The sequence below is a fragment of the Capricornis sumatraensis genome, chromosome 3 (assembly GCF_032405125.1).
Source record: "Capricornis sumatraensis isolate serow.1 chromosome 3, serow.2, whole genome shotgun sequence".
Lineage (NCBI taxonomy): Eukaryota > Metazoa > Chordata > Mammalia > Artiodactyla > Bovidae > Capricornis > Capricornis sumatraensis.
The window spans coordinates 68553696-68569027 of NC_091071.1; the positions used below are offsets into that span (position 1 = coordinate 68553696).

General features: G+C 42.2%; 1 protein-coding gene and 1 non-coding gene across 5 annotated transcripts in view; one reads left to right on the plus strand and one right to left on the minus strand.

Annotated features, from left to right (window-relative positions):
* The window catches only part of ITGA6 (integrin subunit alpha 6), an 85581-nt gene that overhangs the window by 19111 nt on the left and 51138 nt on the right, over window positions 1-15332 (minus strand). For all 4 annotated transcript variants that reach the window (XM_068969053.1, XM_068969051.1, XM_068969050.1 and 1 more), the window contains 10 exons: window positions 12299-12397; window positions 11980-12041; window positions 5037-5197; window positions 4720-4863; window positions 2242-2357; window positions 1931-2120; window positions 1752-1835; window positions 1576-1655; window positions 1344-1421; window positions 1154-1256 (listed from right to left, as the gene is read on the minus strand). In XM_068969053.1, coding sequence (XP_068825154.1) covers window positions 1154-1256; window positions 1344-1421; window positions 1576-1655; window positions 1752-1835; window positions 1931-2120; window positions 2242-2357; window positions 4720-4863; window positions 5037-5197; window positions 11980-12041; window positions 12299-12397 — 1117 coding nt within the window. The remainder of the gene's footprint in view (window positions 1-1153; window positions 1257-1343; window positions 1422-1575; window positions 1656-1751; window positions 1836-1930; window positions 2121-2241; window positions 2358-4719; window positions 4864-5036; window positions 5198-11979; window positions 12042-12298; window positions 12398-15332) is intronic.
* Window positions 6053-6124, plus strand: TRNAC-GCA (transfer RNA cysteine (anticodon GCA)). The gene has a single exon. It is a non-coding gene; the product is annotated as a tRNA-Cys (tRNA).

The following is a 15332-nucleotide window of genomic DNA, read 5'->3' on the forward strand; positions in this document are numbered from 1 at the left end:
GCAACAGAATCTGCCAGGCTCTCAAAATGCCCAGGGAAAAGTCACGTGTGTTCTCGTATCGCTCTGTAACCACTCTGCCTTGCAGGCGACACAAGTGTGGAGACAGTGTGGAGACAGTGCAGCTATAACCTGCTTCTGGGAAGCCCCACCTACTGCAAAAAATGAAGCTGCCTCTGTCCTGACCACAGGGCGGGGGCTTGGGATAACAAATGAGAGACCCAGAGTAGGGCCATTCTGGCAGCCGTGAACCCATGAGTCCAAGCTGGGGACACGGCAGGGAGCAACTCCGTGCAACAGAAGTCTAAAGAGTTTGTGTGAAAGACTGCTCCAGAACCCACAGACCTCTTTGCAGCCACATCTGCATAGGTATCATAATCACCACCACCCACTAGCTGTCACAGTTCTGTCTGTAAAGCTAAGAGATGCTTTCAGAGGAGAATTCCACCTCTTCATCCTGCTAGAGTCAAGAGTGGACCCATTTTTCTTTTTCAGACTTTCACCTCAACAACGGTCACTATGCTTTCAGGAATATGATTTGAGCCACACAGACCTGAACCTGCGTATGAGTTATGAGTCCCCTCTGTACCATGCACTTATGTTCATTTGACTGGACTTAAGAGCCACTGTGACTACCTACTTTGGAATGGGTCAGAGCAATCGTTAGCCTTCCTTAACAGGTATTCGTCAAACCCACATTCACCATCATAAAACTGCTTGGGAAAGGTCAGTGAACATTAACCATAAGCAATAAGAGAGATGACCTTATAAGAGAGGAAGAAAATTTATTTCTTCATTCATACATTCTAAAGCCAAATAACATTTTGAGATTTTTGTTTTATAGACAGACTCTAGGGAGAAAAAAATCGAGTATTTCTTTGTCTCAACACCACATTTATTATTAATACATTAAAACTTCCTAAGAAGAAAAAGACCAAACTGAATTTGATTCTGAACAACGTCCTATGCTTAATGAAGCTGTGGTTCTCCATTCTGAAAGAACTTTTACACTAAGCCACTACGCTGTTTAAAAACTGGCAAGCTCCCTTTATCACGCTTGTTTATTGTTACTTATTAAAACTACATATTCAAGATCATATACAGCATAGGTTAGCTTCTGATACACAGACTGGAAGGGCCAACTGCAACCACTTACCCTGAACTCGTACTCAATTAAACTTCCCACGTCCTCTTCAGATTTCATCGCTTGCTCACCAACTACTGTACCTCCAAAATACACCTGGGAAGGTTTAGCAACTCTGTTCAATTAAAAAACACCAGTTTTAGTGAGAATTGTAAATGGTTCTTTCAGACACTGATTTGTTATGCTAAACACAAACACTTACCCAGAGACAGATAAAAGCAGTTCAATAACCACTTTTGCTGTAGCTGTAATTGAAGCCAAATTATCTTGATTGCTTGTTCTGAAAAAATGAAAGGGAAACAATAGGGTTTTATTGTAACAGTCAGTTTTCTCATTAAATTACACTTCTTTTATGAGTTAGATAAAGGCCAATTCATTGACTGGCTGTGTTTTCATGAAATAATTCTGAATGGAAGGTTGAAAGAATCTCTTACGTTTCCAACTTCAGATTAATATCCAGATCTGTGGTGTCAAAGGTGACCTCAGTTGTACTCAAAATCAAATAAAAAGTAACCTAAGAAACAGAAATAGCTGTTACCATAGGCTGAACATACTGACACTGCAATGGTGTTTTCAAAATTAAAATACAGTATGTAAAGGCATCACCTACACTGGAATTTCTTTTAAAAGGATTCCCAAGCTCACAGTCTGCTTGTGAGCCATTCTGGTTGGCAACACAACTCAATTGCTTCTCCTGTAATAGAAAAACAGGCCAGATCACAAAACATTCACTTACCACACAATGTTTTTTTTTTTTTCCCCTCCAAGATGGTCTCTTAAAATACTTACAGGGAAAGCCCTCAGTTCTCTATATGCAGAATAAGTCAGAGTGTCTGGAAAAGTGGCAATGAGTTTAGCTTCGTGAGCGTCGTCACCATCTTTGGTGGGATTCTTTGGGTTAGAAGGGTTGTTCGTCACTGTTATTTCTAAAGCAATGTCCTTCTGATCTTTTAGAACTAGTTCTGGTACACCTTTTTGACTATTACAAAAAAAAAAAAAAAGGAAAACAACAAAGTTCTCAATAGATTTGCAATAACCTTTCACAAAAAGTCACTGCAAAGCCAGAGCCATTTTTGCTAGTACTACAGCGCAATTCTTACATTGGTAAATAAGAAAATTTGTCCTGATTTCCTTCTCGGGTACAAAATTTATACTCTAGCTTAAGGTTGCTGTTACATATGTTGTCGTCTCCACATCCCTCTTTTAAGAAGTGCACCTGTAGGAAAACAAAATTGTAATTTACACCATTTAGGACTGTAAATAGGAGACTGTTTCCATACGGTTCATTCCCATCGTGACAATTACCATAGCAGAATTCAAACTGCAAACATTGCACTGAATGCCCACTCTGTCCTTTAATGAAACTGGTTTCAGAACACTTTGACCAAGGCACTGAGATGCTGTAGGGCAGTAAAGAGTAGGCCTGGCTCAGCTGTGTGGCTCTGGGCCGGTCACTTAATCTTTCGTAGTCTAGGTTTCAACACAGGTGACGTGGGGATACCACCGCCCTGCTATACAGGGTTACTGTAAGAATTAACGATAATAATGACAGTACTACCTAACACATGACTACGTATTTAAACTCATGCAATCCTCACAAGGGACTATGACACGTATACTGTTCAGAGACCCACTGCACAGATGGGGAAACAGAGTTCAAGGTTAGGAAAGCAAAGGGCAGAGTATCTTGCACTATGCTAAGGGATGCTTGATAATCACACTAATCAATAATTAGGAAAATGGTCTTCTTGTTTTTTATGTTTAACATGACTATGAAGCTTGTGTATATGGGAATATACAGAAGAAATATTAATGTAACAATAAGTGACACTGACAAGTACAACAAGGCTGTATATTGTGACCTTGCTTATTTAACTTATATGCAGAATGCATCATGGGAAATGCTGGGCTGGATGAATTACAAGCTAGAATCAAGACTGTCAGGAGAAATATCAACAATCTCAGATATGCAGATGACACTGCTCTAATAATAGCAAGTGAAGAGGAACTAAAGGGCCTCTTGATGAGGGTGAAAGAAGAGAGTGAAAAAGTTGGCTTGAAACTCAACTTTTAAAAAATCTAAGACCATGGCATCTGGTCCCATGACTTTATGGCAAATAGAAGGGGGGAAAGTGGAAGCACTGACGGATTTTATTTTCTTGGGTTCCAAAATCACTGTGGATGGAGACTGCAGCCATGAAATTAAAAGATACTGGCTTCTTGGAAGAAAAGCTATGACAGACCTAGTCAGTGTATTAAAAAGCAGAGACATCACTCCACCAACAAAGGTACACATAATCAAAGCTATGGTTTTTTCCAGTAGTCATGTACTGATGTGACAGTTGGATCATAAAGAAGGCTGAGTACTAAATGAGTACTGAGTAATTGTGGTGCTGGAGAAGACTCTTGAGAGTCCCTTGGACAGCAAGGAGATCAAACCAGCCAATCCTAAAGGAAATCAACCCTGAATATTCACTGGAAGGACTGATGCTGAAGCTCCAATACTTTGGCCACCTGATGCAAAGATGCGAAGAGCTGACTCGTTAGAAAAAACCCTGATGCTGGGAAAGACTGAAGGCAACAGAAGAAGGGGGCAGCAGAGGAATAGATGGCTAGATAGCATCACTAACTCAATGGACATGAATCTGAGCAAACTCTGGGAGGCAGTGGCAGACAGAGGAGCCTGACGGGCTGCAGCCCATGGACATGACTTAGTGACTGCACGAATGACATTGCAAGTGTCCTGAAAAGCACATAAGCAACTACACGTGATGGCAATAAATACCGCAACGTGCAGGTGTAGGCATGGGCCCCTAGGCCTAACTCACTCATGGAAAGTTTCGTCCGTGGGCACCAGAACCAGGGCCTCAGAGCGGACACTCCACTACCAGCTATGTTTTGACAAGTACAAACATTAAATCAAGATGTCACCAGTCCCCAGCCTAACCCTGCAGATGCAGGCATCCTACAGCAAACAAACACCCACTGCTTCATTAAGAGGTATATAGCAAGCCACACCATATAAATTTTACTTCCTAAGATTACATAGGCTACATTAGACACTGAATTTTGACTATTTCATTGTTCATATATTTCAGTTGTGTCTGACTCTTTGCAACCCCATGGACTATACAGCCCACCATGCTCCTTTGTCCATGGGGATTCTCCAGACAAGAATACTGGAGTGGGCTGCCATGCCCTCCTCCAAGGGATCTTCCCAACCTGGGGATCAAACCTAGGTCTCCCGCATTGCAGGCGGATTCTTTACCATCTCAGCCACCAGCGAAGCTCATGAGAAGAATAAGTTTTATCAATTATAGTCTCAATAAGGCTCAATGGCCAGAAATTATTAAGAAAAACAACTCTCATCTCCAAATTGTATTCTGAAGGTTTCTATATCCATTGTTTACCTGGGAAGCAAATTTTCTCCAAACTATACATATATTAAAAAGCTTATTTAATATACAAAGGAATGGCCTTTAGGGCAAATCAATCACTAGTTTATTGCCTTCAGAGATGTTTGATTTAGCATAATAAAATGGCAAACAATTAGTAAAATGAAAATCAGAAATACTTACATCTGTATGAACAGATTTGGGTTCATTTGAATTCAGAATTGGGAGAACTTCTGGAAGCGAATTCACTCGCCTCCGAGTGCTTGGCTCCTGGATCTCCACTGAAGCAGTTATGGGAATGGGACGCAGTTTATCTCTGATGTTTTCCTGAAAAGAATGCAGAGACGCAATTGAAGCATGCTATAAACACTACCAGGGAACTCCAAAACAATGCTTTCCTTTGTCCTGGATAATGTGTTGCTGGTATTTATATAAAATGTCAGATCTACACTTGTGACCATCCATCTGCATGACAGAACTGATCTGTCTGCGGCCCTCACCTGGAGCCAGAGGGTTTCCTCCATGCACGCCTTCTGTTTCTGTCTGTTCAGAGTAAGCTCTTGCGAATACTTGGGCTCAGAACCTTGGTTTCGAAACTGAACTCTTGACGACAGCCCAGATTTTCTTCTTTCCTTTTCAGCTTCCAGAGTGCCCACAATGGCTAGATGAAATCAACAAAATCACAGGAACTTAAAACGTACTCATACACAACACAGCTATAAGTATATTGTTTGTTTTTGATATATTTTAATTCCTCTTAGAACATGTTTTCTCATTGCCATGGTTTTCCTTCATATTTCCTGGCAATGCACATTCTGACTTATGAAGTTTCAAATCAAGCTGTCCTTTCCTGCCTATTACTATGAACAATTTTTAAAGCTACATTTCCTTTGGGCCACGTGGGGGAGCTCAAGAATAAGTCAAAACTTCAGAAACGCATTAAGAATCAGTTTCACTGCATTTCAAGAACTCACAAGAGTACAACAAACAGGAGGGCAGCCAACCGGGCCGAAGGACCTAAACTGACTCCCTCTTTAACAGTCCGGTGCTTAAATTCCAAAAAGGCCTCTAGATCAACAGCAGCTTCTCCTGTGTGGTATCAGGAATGCAGATCCTCAGGCCCAGCCAGACTACTGAACCTGAGGCTGCATTTTAATAAGATCATCAGGTGGTTCTTATACACATTAAAGCGCTCATAAAGAATAATTGTCTAAAAAAGGAAAAACACATTAGAGATGGAGATGTCTTGATGAAGAATTTAAAGGTAAAACATACTTTCTTTCAGTGGTTAGAGGGCCCCTTTGTCCGTTAAGAAAACTCCCAGAATCAAGGTTTCCACTTCCAAAGCCCCAGAGGGCACATCCTACTTGTGATTACCTACACTAACAGAGCTCGGAGATAAGCTACGATTTGGATGATCAAAATCTCATTTCTTAACTTCAGAATGCATTCTTTGCCAATTCACTGGATATAGCTGCTATGTTTTAATACTTATTTATTAATCACTCACTAACCATCCCTGGTGGCTCAGATGGTAAAGCATCTGCCTGCAATGCAGGAGACCCAGGTTCGATTCCTGGGTTGGGAAGGTCCCCTGGAGAAGGAAATGGCAATCCACTCCAGCACTCTTGCCTGGAAAATCCCACGGACGGGGGAGCCTGATAGGCTACAGTCCATGGGGTCGCAAAGAGTCGGACACGACTGAGCGACTTCACTTTCACTTTTAACCATCCTTGAACTACAAGGATATCAAACCAGTCAACACTACAGGAAATCAACACTGAATATCCACTTGAAGGACTGATGCTGAAGCTGCAATACTTTGGCCACCTGATGCCAAGAGCCAACTCACTGCAAAAGACCCTGATGCTGGGAAAGACCGAGGGAAGTAGGAGAAGGGGAGACAGATAATGAGACAGTTAAATGGCAACACTGAATCAGTGGACATGAATTTGAGCAAACGCTGGAGACAGTGGAGGACAGAGGATCTGGGCATGCTATAGTCCACGGGGTTGCAAAGATTTGGACTTAACTTAGTAACTGAAAAACAACAAAAAACCATCAGAAGGGGCTTCCCTGGTGGCTCAGCGGTAAAGAACCCACCTGCAATGCAGGTGACACAGGTTCGATCCCTGTGTTGGGAAGATCCCCTGGAAAAGGAAATGGCAATCCACTCTAGTAATCTTGCCTGGGAAATCCCATGGACAAAAGGAGCCTGGCCTGGCGGGCTACAGCCCATGGGGTCACCAAAGAGAAGGTTATGACTTAGCAACTAAGCAACAAAACCATCAGAAGGGAAAGCAAACCAGTGTGTACAGGGTCAGAGAAGCCAGCCTCAGGGAAAAAAAATCTGCTCCAGAAAATGAATCCATGTTCTAATAGTCACATTAGAGTTTGGAAGGGACCTTTTTGCAAGCACCTATTTTAATACCCTCTACTTACACATGAAGAACTGGAGACCCACAGAACTAGATGACCGGCCCAGAGTCCTACAGCAAGAAAGAGTCAGCTCCTTTTGTGTAACAAACACAAAAGATAACTGCCTTATAAAGCCTCTCAGATGTGCAGGTTCCCACTTCCCCTAGGCTTCTGCCAGCTGGACCACCCTGCTCTTTCATTTTACCTCTCCTCATTGCTGGGCTAACTCTACTCCTCCTGCAGATTTCAAAATCCAGGAAGCTCTCCCAGCCCCTCCTGGAGGGTCCGACAGTATTCTATTTCTCTCATCATTACACCGGAGAAGGCAATGGCAACCCACTCCAGTACTCTTGCCTGGAGAATCCCATGGACGGAGGAGCCTGGTAGGCTACAGTCCATGGGGTCATGAATAATCGGGCATGACTGAGCGACTTCACTTTCACACACTGGAGAAGGCAATGGCAACTCACTCCAGTATTCTTGCCTGGAGAATCCCAGGGACGGAGGAGCCTGGTGGGCTGCCATCTATGGGGTCGCAGAGAGTCGGACACGACTGAAGTGACTTAGCAGCAGCATCACTACACTTAAGTCTGCTGCACTGTGAATGCCCAATCACTTTCCCAGGAAAAGCCGCTTCAGAGACCACCTCCAGCTGTTCACCACTGTATTCCCCAGCAACAGCACAACACTTGACATAAACAGGGTTAGTAGAACAGATGAACAAGCACATCAACACACACCCAATGCACATGTACATGCACACACACACACTGTCACCATCCTTGTGCTGAAACAATGGCTGTTCCCATACGTAAAACCAAAATTTAGAAACAACAGTTTCAATAGTAATTTCTGTGTCCATCTGAAGAATTCTTAAATGTCATGGCTGCCAAATGGAATGCGCCTCCATTTTAGGCCCTCTGTGAGCACTGACATCATCCATTTATCAGTGACCTGCTAACTTCACAATGAACCAGGCGAAGGCTCACATGCTGAGTGCCCCTCATGCCAAAAGCAGGGGAGTGCGTGGGGGCATTAAAACCATTTATCTACCAAACCCTCTCCAACCTTTTCTGACCCTCCAGACAGTTCACATCATCTTAAAATCCTTGCTGGCCACCTTTGCTGACCTTTGCAGGGGCAAACCAAGTAGAACAGTCATTAAGGCTCAATTATAAATATCTGTAAGGATGGAACACTATACCCAAGGACTGCCGAGTTAAAACAGCCTAGCCGAACAATAAGCTCACACACTCGGACATGGTGAACAGATTTTAGATGTATTAACTCTTGCAGCTTTGTGCAAGTTCTGCTTTATTTGACTTAGAATTTCCCAATACCATGGAAGCAATGGCAATAAAAACAGGCTTGCTTTCAATTTCTTCAGAGGAAAAATGTTCTTTCTATAGTGAAGTGAAAGTCGCTCAGTTGTGTCTGACTCTTTGCAACCCCAAGGACTAAACAGTCCATGGAATTCTCCAGGCCAGAATACAGGAGTGGGTAGCCTTTCCCTTCTCCAGGGGATCTTCCCAACCCAGGGATCGAACCCAGGTCTCCCGCATTGTGGGCAGATTCTTTACCAGTTGAGCCACAAGGGAAGCCCAATCTATAGTGGGCTATCCATAAATACTTGGTTAACGTAGAGGTAGTTATAGAGAATTAATATACATGGCATCAAGGGCAGCATTTAGGCTAGAAGGAAGTTTGTCACTTCTTTTGTAAAAATGATTGATCTGAGGGAAGACAAGAAATGTTCTGATGAGATTTCACATCTTTGACAAACAGTGTGGTTTGAGAAGATGACCAATAGAATAAAAACATGTTTCCTTTCCTCTCCCTGCCTAGTCTCTGTCTTTCTGGTCTCTCTAGGCTGCTTCCAGACACAATGGTAAAAGGCCCCATGATCCGAGCTGGCAAGCGGAAGGGACCACGGCTGGGTAAAAACAATGCAAAATCTGAGAGGGTGAGAGATTGTGAGAAATCATAAAATATGTTCTATTACTGAAAGCCACACAAAGAACAGTATTTTCTATACTCGGTAAAATATCGGCTACTTCAAGAGCAAAGTAAAAGGCCACAGCTCCTCTGGGGGTGGGAAGTCCTGATACATGCACACCACACTGCAAGGTCTGCAGAGCTCATGGAGGGACAATAGAGGGGGAGGGGCCCAGAGGGGCCTAAAAAGGTGAAGGAGATGAAGAAACCTCCTGAGGACAGTTTAAAATCTGGGAAGATGAAGGCCAGGTGGGTTTATGACAGCATGGATTGGGTGAAGGCAGACTTATAATATTTGTGAAGTTCTGGGATATCATAAAGGGACATCTTTTTTTCATAAAGAGAAGAAATACTCAAGGTAACATGGAGAAGCCTTAAGAAAACTCATTCCATCTCAAAGAGGAGTAAAAACTGAAAACCTTGAGAACCACCCTGTCCTTCCAGAAAGGTTTCCTTGGCGGCTCTGCTGCACTGGTACACCTAGCCGCTGGGACCACTGCCGGGAGCCAGCGTGAGGAATTCCACCCGTGACAAGGTCATGCAGGTCATGCGGCAGAGCTCTGATGGCAAGGCTAATCAGACCTCAGGTTTTCCCCCTGGAATTTCCTGAGCATCCACCCCCCAAAAATAAGAACCTGCCTGCTTTTCCACTCTTCTAATATTCTCTGGAAAAAGTCAACTCAGGGCTTTAGTCTTCTGCATTTGAAAGGGATGTTTCAGTTAAACCCCCTCTGATAACTCTCTAGCTTGCCTAACAGGTTCCCCCGGACCTCTTACAGCTTGTGAATTGCTTACAGCCCCCCAACTGCGAGAGGCAGAAAGCTTAAAAGCATCTTAAAGATACAGAGCCTTTTCTAAACAGTTAAAAATCATATTGGTAGAGGGTTTTCACTGTTGACTTAATGATTGCTGCCAGGCCTCCATATTCTTTATCTTTTAGGCACCTGGGAGGATGTTAATCAATGTAAACGGGATATGGAAAAAGATATATAGTAGTTTTGATGTTAGCAACTCTAGACTTTTGAGTTAATTACTTTTCTCTTTGTTATATATCACTGCACTCCTCTTGTGTCCTTGCTATGTAAGAATGTAACTTTATTTAGTGCTTTCTGAGAGTGGCACCAGACTTTGGGAAGATTAACACAAATAAGCCTTCTGGTTGACAAACCCTTATCAGAAAAAAGGCTGTAAAATGTTAATTGGCCCTTTTGGCTGGAAGATGACGTAAATTACCTAAGATTTGTGTATACAACTAGGTATGCAGAGAGAAAAGCCTGGTTTTGATAAGAGTCTGGGCTGCTAACGCTGCATAACTTTGTGTTACCCATTGATCTCCATGTTTTATCAAAAGTATAAAAGGCCTTCTGAACAACAGAGGACGGGGCCAGTCGCTGCTGGACTGGTTTCCCCCGTGTCTCCTCTTTACTCTAATTTCAGACTGAATTCCCATCTGGAGTGGGGCGGCTCACTATGTCTACTTACTTGCCCTGGCTTTTAAGACCCACGTGAAAGGGAGCCTAAGGAGGGGCACCCTTAGATATTCAAGTGGGCGCCGGTGGCCCAGCGTAGATGGTGCAAGCTCCTTGTCTGGAACTTTATTGGCCTTCCCTGTAAGCCAAGTTATTCAGCCTTCTTTCTCCACTTAATTTTCCTACAACACTATTTCTTCCTAATCTAATCTTATATTAATAAATAAATAAGTTTTTTCCTCGCCAACGCTGTCCCTGCTTCGAATTCCCTGGATCCACCGGGGCTGGACTCCGGCAGACCACGGCTGACCCAGGAAGGAAATCACCTTCGCTCTGCACTTCCTCTTTGGGGAAAAGATGTCTTTAGATTCCTCGGCCCCCAACTTTACTCTGGCTTACTCCTGAAGAGGTACAGCTGCTACTAAAACACACCAGAGAAGGCCTTGGTGATCATCACTATTGTGAGAGTATCATTAAAAATTTGTCAAACCCTGTGGCAAAACTCCTGTCTTTCTTATTTTAAAAAAAAAAAAAGTGAAGTAGAATAAGACCTTATGAATGACAACCTGCTTTCACCACCCTGAAAAAGTGAAACTCAGTCGTGTCCAACTCTTTGAGACCCCATGGACTGTAGCCTGCCAGGCCCCTATGTCCATGGCATTCTCCAGGTAAGAATACTGCAGTGGGTAGTGAGTGATTCCATTCTCCAGGGGATCTTCCCAACCCAGGGATCAAACCTGGGTCTCCTGCATTGCAGGCAGATTCTTTACTGTCTCAGCCACCAGGGAAGCCCTTTCTCCACCATATCTCATCTGAACTCTGCCACAATCCTACGTAGTTAATTCCCATCAGAGGCATTTATTTTTAACTGATAGGAAAATAAAAACTCAAACATTATGGGATTAGCTCTGTGTTGAAGCACCAAATCCAGGAGCAGAGCCCAGGTCTCGAGTTCAAGCCCAGTCTTCAGGTCCCCCCAGGCCCACACTCAGGGACACAGCATGGGAGTTCTGGACCACAGAGGCCTCTGGGAGGGGACCCAGCAGCAAAGAGACTAGAAACTGATAATTTTATTCAAGTAGGACTCGGGTTCCCGCGGTCACTCTTCTACAACTACCACCCGCCACCTCACAACCACAAAACCAATTTCCCACCCTGCTTTTCAAAGACAGACATGGAGGAAACGGTTGCGGCAGCAAATGAGTACTCATCCAAGGCAGTCATTCTGCCCTAAACCATCCGCTCTGGAAAACTCAAATGGGGACCAAATGCATTTTTTCCCTCCTGTGCTTCACTCTTCTGATTAAAAAGAAGATGACAGACTTAGTTCTTTAAATCAGAATTTATGGACCCATGTTGGCCACTACAGTTTTGTTCTTCTAGTTATTTATTCAGAACTTTTCAACCTGGCAGACAGAAAAGATCTACTTTCAGTTGATTCACTTAGTTGTACAGCAGAAACTAACACAACACTGTAAAGCAATTATACTCCAATTAAAGGAAATTAAGCAAAATAAAGATGTTCAGATAAGCAAACAAACAAAAAGTACTAGGTACTTACTTATTGAAGGATTGTAACCGGTGGGTTTAGCCGTATATTCAAAACAGGCCTTAACCTTGAGACTGTATGAAATCAAACACATAGTCATTAAGAAATGCCTTACTGCCCTGGAAAAAAAAATCTCAACACGTTCCTCATCCTCATATCCCCCCAGTGACGACCGATGAGTAAAATGTTATATATCCACTTGACAAGATTCCTCTTCCCTTTCCCTCCCCATTTCTCTTAATCTTCCCTGTGGCTCCTCGGGGCAACCGGGTCACCATAAAGCAGAGATATGAAACTGTGGGGGAAGAGTTGACACGGCGCAAATGCTCACCATATCCCACTAGGCGCCCCACAGAGTGTCTTCTGACGGAGATCAATTCTGTTAGGTGTCACTGTGACGGTTTGCTGAATATTAATCACAGGCCGGGATCTGAAGAAAGGAGAAGACCAGCTCAGCCTTTCGCTATCTGGATGTAAGATGAGCGTGAGGACACAGGCATCCTCAGATGCTGCATCTTAAAAACCACAGGAAAAACTCTGTTTCCCAATGTTACTCCTGCTCCCCGCTACTAAAGAAAATAGCTGTTAACAGACATAATTTAAAACATGATGACGTGATAGTTATAAAACTGTTTAAACTTGACACATTCAAAATTATAAATTGTTTTATATTAATAATTTTAATATTAATGGAGTTTTTAAACTGAAAGAATAATATGGGCCATATGTAAAAAGTTCCAGAGTTTTCAGGTGAATATGTCTCATCCCCACCCAAACTCTCAAGGAGCTTTGCATGTCCTTCCAGACATATCAGTCTGGTTCAATCAAAAATACTACTTAAAATTAAATACAAAACAAGCATTTCTATTTAAGTGGGAGTTCTTCATGCTTATTGGTCTGCATGTTGCTTTTTCTCATTCACATTTCAGAGGTCCTCGCATATCTCTACGCACAAATCTAGTTGTTTCTCACAGCTGGTGGTGTTGCATCTACCAATGGAACATCATTTATTCAACCAGTCCCTTAATCAGTGGACATTTATAATTTTGTAAGGCTTTCAGCTGACAAACATCCTTACATACACATCTATGTACATGTATGTGTCCTAAGTTCATACATCTGTGTATCTGTAGGATAAATTCTTAAGCAGAATTTCTGAGTCAAACAATATATGCATTTTTAATTCTGGGTAATCTTGCCACCCCCCCGAAAAAAAAGCTCCAAAAAGGTTATACCAACATACTTCTAAAACCTGGGGTGCTCACTACCAGGATTTCTACACATATGTGAATTTTAGTAATGTAGGCAATTCCTGATCTCACAGGTCCCCATCTTACAATGTCTGAGCTTCCTATCCTCCCTCGGACTCTGCTATCTCCAACCTCACGTGCTTGCCAGTACTGACCACAACTCTCCTACCCCCACAATATCTCTATAAGCAAAGCCTAGAATCCTTTATCCTTTCCTATCTCTGCCTTAACCCAACCTCACGGACACACAAGCAGCAGAGTCCTACACCTTTAGCCCTTCTCACCATGTAAAAACATCATCTTTCTCCCTTATACATTCTTCCCTACTTGCCACAGCCAAAGGGGTCACCAAGGGCCTATGGCTTGATCCCTGCACCACTGCCACAGGAATGGAAGGGTGTGGTGGTTGGGGCTTCAAATGGGCTGGGCAGATGGTACACCTCTGGCCTCTGTCACTCCCCACATCAACTCTGAATGGCTACCATGGTTCCATCAGCACAGGGATTCAGTCAGCCGCCTTTGGTGGGTTTGTGGTAAACCCAGCCATCCTGGAGAATAGTGTTCCACAGCCAAATGTACTCCACATTCCTAAGAGCTAGTCTGAACTTCTGGAATCAGTCTGTAGGCCAGACAGAGTGAGCACCTTCATGGGGAAGGCAGGAGCCAATAAAACGGCAAATGATGAGCACATTTTCTTCATTCCCCTTTATCTTAACTGTTTATCTTTCTATTGTTATTTGACATTGGAGATACTGCAGGTTTGGTTGCAGACCACAGCAATAAAGCAAAGACTGCAAGAAAGGAGTCACTTGAATTTTCTGGTTTCCTGTAACTTACGTTTTCAGTATACTGTAGTCTATTAAGTTGCAAGGGAATTATGTCTAAACAATGTACCTGCCTTAATTAAAAAATACTTCATTGCTAAAAAAAAATGCTAATCAGCATCTGGGCCTTCAGGAATTCATAGCAGTAATATCCAAGATCACCATAATTAAAGTAACAGTAAATGAAAAATGTTACAAGAATTACCAGAATGTGACAGAGAGACATGAAGTAAACACATGTTGGGAAAATAACACCTTGCCACAAGCCTTCAATTTAAAAAAAAAAAACAAACCAACAACGAAAAACTCCCACAGTATCTGTGAAGTACAATAAAACAAAGTGCAATAAAATGAGGTATGCCTGTAGGTATGTTTCTAAAGTTTTGAGCACATATTTAGAAGGCAAAAAGTTCATAAATGTTTTAATACCAGTTGCTACAGATGCTAGAGTGTTTTACATATAATAGTATTAAGGCTTTGGTGCTGCATACATTTCAAAATATTTTAACACACACTTCTGCCTAAATCCTGTTTTTAAACATACAATATACACAATTTTCAGAACACATTATATATGGAATCGTAAAAATGCCTCTTAACACTTAAAGCAAATCTTATTGCCCAGCTGTCTTGTGTTTAATGGGCATTTACTTAAGTATTAATACTTAATTATTAAGTATTAATACTTAATTATTAAGTATTAGTATTAAGTATTAGCATGATTTAGTGGAGACTGACATTGGGACGATTTAGGTACCATGCCCTGCTCTCACAGGATCCAGGCTCAAAAGCACAGGCAAGTCTTGGGCCTCTGTTTTTCTTATTTGTAAAATAGGAAAGTTATCTTACTAGCAAAGGCTTTTGAAATTCATTTTCATACTATCTATGAGGAAAGAAGGAACATGTATACAGGATTCAGAGTCAACCTACTTATGGGGACAGGAAAGTAAGGGTATTAAAATATCAATTACATAGAGATACAAATATTTAACTAGCTAAAGACAGGTTATCTCCTGGGGAAGTCTTGGTAACCAAATTTTGTTACAGGAATTCAAGTCTTCTTGACACCAGAGGTATGTATCTCAAACTAGAAGTTCAAATTGCTTTTTGATGGAAGCTGCTAAAGTTAATTGAATGTTATACTATACTCTTCTACCTTTTAAAAATGTTGACTATTTTAAGGTTAATACCTAACACATGAACAGAGAGAAACAGGCATATAAAGGCAGTAACAGACATTCATTCAAACTTTTTTTTTAACTTCTTCCTTTGGCCTAATATTCCAGATACA